This window comes from Hyaloscypha bicolor (assembly GCF_002865645.1).
Source record: "Hyaloscypha bicolor E unplaced genomic scaffold K444scaffold_183, whole genome shotgun sequence".
NCBI classification, from domain to species: domain Eukaryota; kingdom Fungi; phylum Ascomycota; class Leotiomycetes; order Helotiales; family Hyaloscyphaceae; genus Hyaloscypha; species Hyaloscypha bicolor.
In genome coordinates this window covers 3,373,065-3,383,499 of record NW_020194685.1, presented here as the reverse complement: position 1 = coordinate 3,383,499, position 10,435 = coordinate 3,373,065, and the positions used below count along the sequence as shown (strand labels likewise).

At 45.5% G+C, this 10,435-nt stretch overlaps 3 protein-coding genes across 3 annotated transcripts; all 3 read right to left on the bottom strand.

The window, feature by feature from the left end:
• Positions 1-399: 399 nt before the first annotated feature.
• On the bottom strand, positions 400-1,335 carry K444DRAFT_711112 (uncharacterized protein). The gene has a single exon (XM_024888235.1). It carries the CDS (start codon positions 1,259-1,261, stop codon positions 791-793), a length of 471 nt encoding a protein of 156 aa, XP_024727770.1. The 5' UTR covers positions 1,262-1,335; the 3' UTR covers positions 400-790.
• Positions 1,336-1,350: 15 nt separating this feature from the next.
• On the bottom strand, positions 1,351-3,465 carry K444DRAFT_711098 (uncharacterized protein; the record flags this gene model as incomplete). The annotated part of the gene is made up of 4 exons (XM_024888234.1): positions 3,028-3,465; positions 2,146-2,823; positions 1,737-2,093; positions 1,351-1,690 (listed from the first exon to the last, which is right to left on the bottom strand). The coding sequence occupies exons 1-4, from the start codon at positions 3,138-3,140 to the stop codon at positions 1,351-1,353; spliced, it is 1,488 nt and encodes a 495-aa protein (XP_024727769.1). The 5' UTR covers positions 3,141-3,465.
• Positions 3,466-4,596: 1,131 nt separating this feature from the next.
• On the bottom strand, positions 4,597-5,641 carry K444DRAFT_648581 (uncharacterized protein; the record flags this gene model as incomplete). The annotated part of the gene is made up of 3 exons (XM_024885477.1): positions 4,597-4,826; positions 4,899-4,958; positions 5,116-5,641. The coding sequence occupies 3 exons, from the start codon at positions 5,639-5,641 to the stop codon at positions 4,597-4,599; spliced, it is 816 nt and encodes a 271-aa protein (XP_024727768.1).
• Between the last annotated feature and the right edge of the window lie 4,794 nt (positions 5,642-10,435).

The following is a 10,435-nucleotide window of genomic DNA, read 5'->3' as shown; positions in this document are numbered from 1 at the left end:
GAAAAGGGCGTCATGGTCGTTACGCCGCACGCCAGTCGTATATCGTAAACGTTAGCCTATCAGAAGCTTGGAGTCGTACAAAAAATGATTTCAGACTTCTAAATGGACTTCAGAGCCTTGCGAGGCTGACAAGCAAGAGCGGAGTATATAAAGAAGAGAAGACCATAGAAAAATTTAATGTGATTCAAAGCAAGTCCGCTTTCTGACAACTTCAACCAGCTCTGAACTCCCAGTTGCCCAAATCCATCACAATGTCGTCCCAGAAACTCATCGCCGTAATCGGAGCCATCGGCGCCCAAGGCGGATCCGTCATCTCAAAGCTCCTCAAAGATCCATCCTAGAAGAAGATCCGAGCCGTAACCCGAAATCCCAGCAGCAAAGCAACACAATGGGCCGCCCATTCAAGTCATCGAAGTCGGCCCCAATGACAAGCCCTCTCTCATTGCTGTTTTTCAGGGAGCGAACATTATCTTCGCAGTAACCAATTTCTGGGAGACCTTTTCTACTTTCGGCAGGTAAAAAGGACAAACCAACGATTTTACACAAGGGTAAGAACCTCGCCGACGCTGCGGCCGCCACACCCCCTCTTCAACACTATATATATGGCGCAATCCCTTCCGGGCTCTCCATCACCAACGGCAAGATCGCCGTTCCGCATTTCGAGGGCAAGGCCAAAGTCGACAAGGACATCATCCATTCCCACCAGAAATTGCTAAGAAGACCACCTTCCTCTGGCTCACGTACTATGGGTTGAATAATTTGTAGTTCCCCATGCCTGGGCCGAACTTCGTCAAGAGCAGCGGAAAACATGTTGTGATGTGGCCGGTTGCGGAAGATACGCAGTGAGGACGATTGGGAGTCCGCATGTAAATGTTGGCTTGTTTGTTAAAGGGATTTTGACGAAGCCGGAGTTGCGCTTGCCGGCCAGATATGTGCTTGCGGAGTCGGATGCGATCTCGACGGGCAATTTGGTCAAGTTGTTGGGTGATGTTTCGGGGAAGCCGACTGAGTATTTGCAAAGTACTGGGCGGATTATAAGAAGCTTTGGCCGATGTGGGGGACAGAAGTTGCTGTGCAGATGCAGGCGTGGGAACTCAGCAAGGAGAAGATTTGGTGTGAAGTGGGTATCAAAGCGGTCACCAAGGATAATTTGAAGATTGAAGGTTTGGTCGGACCTCAAGAGGTGCTCGAAGAAGCGGATATGTCGATTGTATTTTGATGACGTGAAGCGAATGCCGTCTAAGTTCGATTGCAATTTCATTATCTCGTTCTTCTAAATTTGCAATGCCATAGACATCTCAAAATTTTCGTTCAACAGGTGAAGTTCCATGCCTATAGCCGCATCAGCATCTATTCAAGTAAGTGCAACTCGTGCAACTCACCTGCCACAATCCACCTCTGATTAAAATAATTTAACATCTTCCTTAGCTGATTGAAGTCCTCCAGCCACTTTCTATCGTTAAAATCTTGGGCCGTTAAGATATGTTGTTGCGCACAGCACACGATATGTTGAGTCGCTGGAGCTAGAATATCAATGTTGATAGTCCCTACTTCCATGTTGAAAGCGTAGGCAATGTCGATTACCATTCTTGTCATAGTTTTCAAAGCAACTTTTACTGTTTCTCTATATCGCGGATTATTGTCGATGTCTTGCTGCATAGCTGCAGTCTGGTGGAGAGTATATAAAGCTCTGCAGAACGTTAGCTTTAAAGGGATCCGAAGGGCTAGGTTCTTACGAAATAAGCGTCTGCGTCGCACCGCAATAGATGCCCCATCTTCCAGCTACTTGTTCCATAACTGTGCCCAAAAGGTTTTGGAGCTCACAACCTAAAGGGTAAAGTGTGTTCTCGCTCGTTTGACCCGCTTCAATGGCCATGCGAACTCTATCAAGCAAGTACGTTGCTTGGGCTTCCCGACCAAAAGATCCTACTCCTGGTAAAGAAATAGCGGAAACGAAGTAACGAAATGTAGGGTCCATCATATCTCGCCGACTTCCATCTAAGAACTCTGGCTCTAGCGGCAGGTAGTCGTCGTCCCGAATAGGACGAGTGGCCAAGGGTCGACCGTGCATTTGAGCATCACACCCAATAGCCCTTTAATATGTTAGGGACTGCAGTCTTTTGGAGCCACCTTCGATCCACATACCTGTCACATATCATCAGCCCCCACCACGTGGCCAGGGCTTCTTCATCGTCCAGCCAAGCATCAGTGCCTTGCATCTCCATCGAACAAGGCTTGGTATGCAGGCCTAATGCACATGCCATTCGAGCTGAGGTGCCAATAGTAACATATGCTGCCTCGATCACCCCGTGCGCATGCTCATAGGTAGCAAGCAACACACCGGCTTGAACAAGGAAAAGGGAGGAGGGGACAAAAGCTTGAACTTGTGCGAAAAGAGTCTTGGAAGCAAGATAGAGAACTTCCCGGTCCTGGTCCATATCAGGGTCCGGAGAAGGATGCTGGATAATCAGTCGCATAAGAAGAAGTAGGAGTGCAAAATCTGCAGTTGGAGTAGCTTGAAAATGCGCAAACCGGTCGCGGAAACGCTTTTTGGAGATGATTGGGAGCCAAAGATGGACTCCTTGGAAATATCGAACCACGACATCATCGATGTATTTTCCATCTCTCTCGATGATGTGGCGAATCTGGGAGGAGAAGACGCTGTTACTGGTTGCAGATGCTGCAGAATCTTTCGACTCGAAGTTCGATGGCAAAACATCGGATAGCGAGTTCATCAGCAGCAGCGAAAGCCTTACAGTCGGACATAATTTCGCCCGCATTGAGCGTGGGATCGATGTCCATGTTGATGCAAGTCTTTCGGACCTCCCCAGAGGACTCTCAGATTTGGTAAGTCGGTCGCCGGAATGTCGAGGGTCCTCGGGTTCACCATATCTACATACGGCTCTTCGTCTGAAGTAGCGTTAGCATATTCCCCTGCAGGCAATTAATGGCTGAATAGTGAACACCGCAGTAGCCTAATCCAAGAGGGCGTAATGAGGACAGTGAGGTATGGAGTCCGAAACTTACTTGATGCACTGGCTGCAGCTAGGCAGCTTCTTGTCGCAACCTTTCTTGATACTTTTGCAATGGGAGCATACTTGTGGCGCCCGCTGCAAGCCCTCGGTGTCGGCATGCGCCATACGGAGCAGCGTAACGTTTGCCGTTTGGGGGATGTTGGCCCGACTCTGGTTTTCGTTCTGTTGAGATTGTTCACGAGATCTAGGACGTCGGCCGCGATTGTCTCTGGAGGTCTGGGACAAGTATTTATTCCCCGCCCCTTATCGTGAATAGCCACTGTCGACTTTCAGAAACCGTCAGCTCCTGGATTATTGGCGGGGAGTGCGACGATAGACGATGCGGTCAGAATCCAGTGCTCACTATCCAGCCCTGCCAAAGGCTATGAATTCATGCCCAGCAGCCCAAGCAGTACCTTGCTTGAAACAAGATTAAGTTCCTGAAATACGATACTGCATACTCGAGGCTGAAGGACACTAGCAAGCATGGGCTCTGAACTCAAGTTAAGCCACACAACATTAAGCTTAGAATATCGCAACCAGCACCGTGGGAAGCATGGATCCGACGACGAGCCAGTGGGCTGGAGAACAGCATTACATACTATTGCATGATCGATGACCAATTTGCTCAACCTCCATTTAAACGCCGAAGTGGATGGCGGATGACTGTGTGGGGATGTGTTGCCAAGCGAACTGGGGGTGCTTGGAATTGAGAATATCCGGCTAGCTCCCAAATTGGGGATTTTCGCGAAAACTGGTGCTGACAGTGCATACCAAGCCTAAACCAGAAAATGGTAGCATTGCTTGCCTCTGCCCGCCTCTGCCCCAAGCAAACGCCATCACCCGGGATTCCAGGTACGGAAGTCCAATCGCTACACCAAGCGGACATCGCGGACGACTCTTCTGGCCAACTGTAGCCCGAACCGGACTAGAAGCGGGAATTGGGAATTGGAGGACTTGCTCCAAAACTCCACCGCCGCCCCTGCCAACCCGGTGAGCGGCCTGAATGGAGGAGTTGTTTACCCCAAAATGCCAACTGCCGCAGGATGACGACGGTACTAAGTGATGGCCTGCATATTTTTCAGGGCGCGAGCGTCACGAGAATCGATTGTGCGGTGCATTTCTGCGCAAATGATCAGATTGCTGATGGCGGAGATACCGACTGCTGCATAGGCGTAAGCGCGCTGCGGAGCATTTACCGCCCAGCCAACGCGGCACCACAGGAAGTTTGAAATCACATGTGGCAAGATACTCGAAGCCGTGTATTTGAGACATATTTGGCTTCGAGGAATTCACCGCCCCCAGAGGACAAGACTGACTTTCCTTAACTCGTCAACCTGCCTCAACACGACTTGCGGGAACACGAGACCTGGCACTCCTTTTGGCCTGACATTTCACGATGTCACCGTGACAGAAATAGTTGACATATCTGTCTGAGCTGCATTCCGGAATGCCATCGTGGCAAGACATGACAAACGAGCAAAAAACTTCTCCGCAGCGCATCTCCGCCTCGCTCACAACTCGGCGATAATCTTGACAAATCTAGCTACACTGCCCTGTACCCTTGGCATTGGCAGGTCATCTATTCTTCTCGTTGGATGTTCGACCTCAGAATGTCTGCGGTCCAGTCTTTTGCGTCGATGCCCTCACGCACATGATTTGGAAACATCAAAGGGAAGCAACGCAGCTGCTTCTCCCACTCAAGCCAGTCGCCCTTCACGCTGCACTCTTCAAGCCTTTTGCGAAAAACAACTGCGTCGGGAGCGGGAACATCATATGCTGCGATGATTCCATCAACTTTGATGATGCTCACTTCAGCAATTCCAAATCAGCCGGATATAGGGGAAACTCTGGGGTCTGACAACGACGACTCGCCAATCCAACCTAGTGCCACTTCCTGGGTTCCTTTTCGACTGGGCAGTGAGTCGTTTTGGTCGATGGCATCTATTTATGGGTTGTTGTTTCTGAAGTCCGTGGCGGCACGTATGGCGAAAATGTTCTCCACTGGATAAATGTTCTCCTGAGCACCCTCGGTCGCCTCTCGCAAAAGTTGCAAGGCCGCATACGGAAGAAATGTCCAACTCCAACGCAATATTTCCACCAGCGGAGTCACCTATGAATGACATGCGAAAACTCTGCTCTCTCGCCTCTCGTGCAAGGGTCTGGTGTGCATTCTCCAAATGGGGAATTGTTGTAGATGCAGGGCTTACTGGGACCAGCGGGTAGCTCACGAGGTTGATCTCGTATTGTGGTAGTTTCGAGCAGAGTTCTGCACACAGAGCCCAGTGGTCCTTATTGGGGGGTCCGCGAGACCCGCCTCCTGCAAAGCAATATAACTTGTGTGGGACGGCCAGTCTCCTTTTCTCGCCCCACGAGCCATTGGGCAACAGTGTGAATATCCGGGTCTCGTCTACCAATGTTTCCTCAACCCGACAACCCTTCTCCGCTGTCTTGTGTGGCGACAGTCGTGGAGATGCCTCTGTATGTGATGTGTGGTGTTTGAGTATCGGAGATGCAAATGGTTTGAGGAGAGCTTGGGTAGCGGCGTCGGGGATGTGGTAGTCCCGATGATTGACTCGAATTGAGGATGTGGGTTCGACGACGACGGTAGGCTTTTGATCGTTCATAATCACTCTTATTGTTTCGGTTTGTGTTCTCGAAGATATCACAGGATGGACAAACGCGTTCGAAGGCCTGTAATGAGGTCGCTGACGGCTTGATAAGTGTCGCTTTGATTTTCTTGATTGACAGCTTGGCAGCCATGTCGTCGAGTAGCTTTGCAGGAGCTGAATCTGCGGTGAGAGTAAAGTTGTCTATTACTTGAAGCCGTATGCAGCCAATAGTCATTATTGCATGACTGCAGCTCGAGAGTCGCGACCTCGAGGAGCCCAAGCCAGAGGCTCGTCGACTGCGCAGAAAGGGCCGAGAGGCGAGTATGCTGCTTCTCACGAGACATATTTGCCTTCGGCATGGAGGTTCAGGGACGTAAAAGAGCCAACATTCTCCAGTGACGGGGTGTCTTGAGCATTGCTTCCTGGCCTTCGCGGCAGCCGCGCCGCCTCATTGTCGTCGGTGTGCAGATTCGGCCTGACTTCGCAGATTGGTTTCCAGGAGAGCTTCCTTGGTCAACTAGTTCCCGCAGAATTGTGGTTTCGTTTCGAGGTCTGAGGCGAGGGGTTGTCGCATGGATGTTGAAGTTGTCAATCTCTTGAAGAGCCGTAACCTTGGAATGAAGGAACTTAATATTTAGGTCACGTGCAAACCACAAACTTCACATTCCACGCCACAACATCAAGAATTGATAACCATACTTGAATTGGAGCATGAAATCTAAGAAACTGGAGATTTTTTATGTCGGGTGAATTTTGGTCAATTTCCAGTCTAGGCTCCTCAGGGGGGGACGGAACTCTTCCTCGGCCACTCCTTCAACGTCAACAAATAATCGAACAATCCTCTCACATCTCCAGCCTAAATTTCATCCTCACACTCTCCGTGATTCTTTGGAACGAAAGCGGAACCTTTCGTGGAATGTTGCCGACAATTGCTGCTTTGATGGCTTTATCAATGACTCCCCAAATCGAATCGAGCTTTCGCTCCGAAAGACAGCATAATTTCGGGGTGTATTTGTCGATCTTTTCGGATGGATGGAGGAAATCTTACGTTGAGGGCTTGCCAAGTTTCGTCTGTTGTACCTAGCGTCGGCCGTTAGTCTAGAAGGCACAGGTGAGTTGCAAGAGAGCGACACAACTCTTATCGTGCACCTGACAATCTCCAACCTCACTTTCCGAAAACATACGAATTTGTGGGAGGACATCCAATTCTCGTTTAAGGTATAATCATGCCATGCCGAATTCTGAAAGCATACATGCAAGAAATGGAGAAACTCGATCTTTCTCCTCCAGCTTCTCCAGATGCGTTGCAATATCGACCAGTGTCTCTCGAAGGCCCAAGACTTTTGGGCCTGGTAGGGTGAAACGTCGAAACAAGTATATCAACTACTCATCGCCTGGAGGTTGGCAATGTACCGATATTGCAGGTCTCAAACAGCGAAGATCCCCTTCCGCGATGTAATGAACGCAAAGCTAAGCTGGTGATACTCGGTCGACACCCGTGTTTGCTGACCTGAGCTCCGCGTACGCGAAAGCACGCGGGTGATGAATCTGATGATGCCTTCTCAGAAATAGCCGGTCACGGGAAAGACCTTCCAGGTTTATGTCACGCCACAAGTATGGAGTCCGGTCTTTTTCCTTCTCCAAATGTTCTGTTCCCTTGCGGAAATTAACAATTGCATAAACAAGGCAGTATTTGGCATATAGTTAGGCTTCAAAAAATGAGGGTAAAGTTGATGTAGATTCAGATGTCTAAAGTACAAGAAGTGCGGTTCAGCGGAGGGTTTATATGCCTCTACAGCTGAGCTAATCCAAAAAGAGGAGAATCACATTTATGGCAACTGACAGAAATCCTGTAAGTCGGGGTGATGAGTGACTGGAATCGTCCTTCAGGCACTGCGGAGAATGTTTTCCCGCACTAACCTTGTTTTGTTATTCCATATCCTCTGCCTTGTGCCCTCGTTCTTTTCCACAACCTCTTGTAACTTGCGCCACGACTGCAGAACATCCTTTTCCGTATTCTGGACCTTGCCCTGGAGCTGCCTGATCGAAGGTGGCATTTCGGTGGCGTAGAGATCGCCCAAAAGTATTTGCCTCAATGCTATCCAGTACGTGGAGATTCATGTAACAGATAGTGAAAGGCAGTTTGCGTCAGGCTTGGCAATGATACCTGAGGTATCAATACCGTATCAATACCACCCGGTATTAGTCAGTATTACAGGGATCAATACTGGATCGATTGGTATTGATACTAAGCGAGCTCTCACCGCCTTTCTACCCCGCCATGCCTCACTCCCCTCCTTCCTTACCTTTTCCCTCCTCGTACGACGACTTTCTCTAAAGTATATCCTCAAAATGTCTTCTTTATTTGAACCAGACGAGTTCCTTATACCATCACTTATAATAGAGTCAGTTATATCCGATCCAGCCCATAGCAAGAAGCGATCCCCTACTTGGGCCCACTACCGGTAACCCTACTAAGATAAGATTTAGTTCTTTCTTTATTGCCTTTACTATATATGAGGTGAAATTCCGCCGCCATACGGTAGTACAAGCTCAGGAAATATGGCAAAATATATTAAGAAATACTACCCTGAGATTATAATAGAGAAGGCTCTAAGTAAGACTCAAGAAGCGGTAAAGAAGTAACTTAGATAGCTATATTACTAAGCTGAGGCTACTAGTAAGGCTAAGGAGTTTGATTTAGAGATCCTTGAGGCTTCTCTTAATATAATAGTCCTTATAGAAGCTCTGATTTCTCTAATTATTATATGAAATCTCTTATATATTATGGTTAAATAGCCAGAGTTTTATACCTTTTGCCAAGTACTAAACCAGGTATATAAGGGCAAGATTACTACCTCTTACTCTGGAGTTTCTAATAAGGTCAAGGAGGCTTGGGCAAGATATAAGGATATTATATAAAAGGCTATCTAATTAGTACTCTTACGGATATATATTTCTCTTGATATCTGGACTTCTCTAAACCGATATCTTCTCTTAGTAATCTATACCCACTTTACTTCGTATAACTCAAAGAGATAAAAGGCCCTTCTTGCTCTTAAGCAAGTAGGTGGCTATTCCGGGGAAAACCAGTTTGCAGTTCTTCTTCTAGTTTTTTAGGACTATAGTATTATATGAAAGCTTGGGGCTATTATAACTAATAATGCTTCTTCTAATAATACTCTTTACCGGGCTATTTAACTTTACTGGAAGCAAGAGTTTAGCTTGGAATAGAATATAGTATAAATGCGAATTTGCTATATTGGCCATATTATTAATTTAATAGTATAAGCCTTCTTGTTTATAGGTATAGTGGAATTAGAAGTCCTTAAGTCGTATAATAATTAAGAGAAGCGAGAAGAATATACGGATAAGGAGGTAATAAGAGCTAAGTTTAGGCTCTTGGGATTACTTGGCAAGGGATATAATATCGTAGTTTATATCTATAGATCTGCTAGTAGAATAGTATAATTTGTTAAGCTTATAGGAAGGCTGGTTCTTATAAATAATTATATAAGGTGAAATAGCTAGTATAAGATACTTGATATTCTCTTACTCTTGAGGCCCTATATTAAGGCCTATTACCAGGCTTATAAAGAGGAGCTTAAGGATAATATCTTAAGCTTTAAGGAGTAGGGAAGGCTTTATATAATTCGAGACTTTCTTTACTTTTTTATATGAGCTATTTTCTTTACTAAGGGAGATTTTATATCTATTAATTATATACTCTTTATAATAGATATATTAATTAAATATATTTAAACCGAGATTATAAGTTATACTTTTTCTTTTCTCTTCTTTTCTTTCTTTCTTTATCTTACTAATATATAATATAATAGGCCAAATATAAAAAGAAAAGAGATTAAGAAAGCCAGGACTTCCTTAGCCGGCTTGATATAGTATATACTATTCTTGATAAGTACTATACCAAGACTAATCTCTCTCCTATTTATACTACTACTTTAATCTTAAATCCTGGTAATTATAAGAGATATATTAAGGTTTACTGGCCAAAGAAGTAGGTAAAGCCGATTTTAGTAAGTATAAAGGCACTCTGGGAGAAGTATAGAGAAGAGGCAGCTATGCCCTTACCTTCCTATATGCCTTTCTCGTATAGTAATCTCTCTTAAGATATACTAGAGATAGATCCCTTTAATAAGATTGCCTTGTCTCTTTATATAGTTACTAGGCTAGCAAGTGAGGACGAGTATAAGAACTATAACTTACAAGACTTATATGATCCTGGAAAAAGGGGAGCCCTTATATAATAGTATTAAGATATATAGAGGCAATACTAGCCTAGGCTCTTACTTATGGCTATTAATATTCTCTTAATCCCACTAATAAGTAATAAGCCAGAGAGAGTCTTTTTAGGAGATTGTTATATGGTAGCCTGGGATAGAGTATAAATAGAAGCAGAGACTATTAAGATAAGAGAGTACTTAAAGTACTAGAAAAGAAGCAGAATTCTAGATATCTTTTTTGAGACTAGCTAGTTTAAAGGGGGAACTAATAAGAATTATATATTTCAAGGCTCTTATATAATCTTAGATTCTTTTAGAAATTTCCTAAATTTTTTTTCCTAGGCTAATTTTAATTATTTAGGAAGGATCCTTTACTTTTACTTTCTGCCTTCTTCCTTTATTAATATTAATACTAATAACCTGATCTCTCGTATAACGTTAATATCTTATATAATATTAAATAATCCTGCTCCTGGTAGTAATCCCCCTGCCTTGCCTGCTCCTGGCCCTCCTGTACCTGCTAACCCAAACTAGTAGTAAGTCTCTTAAGCTTAGCTGCTTATAT

What these genes read in the sequence shown, in the direction of transcription:
- K444DRAFT_711112 (XM_024888235.1), bottom strand. Translation starts at nt 1,261, where the DNA reads ATGAAATTGCAATCGAACTTAGACGGCATTCGCTTCACGTCATCAAAA.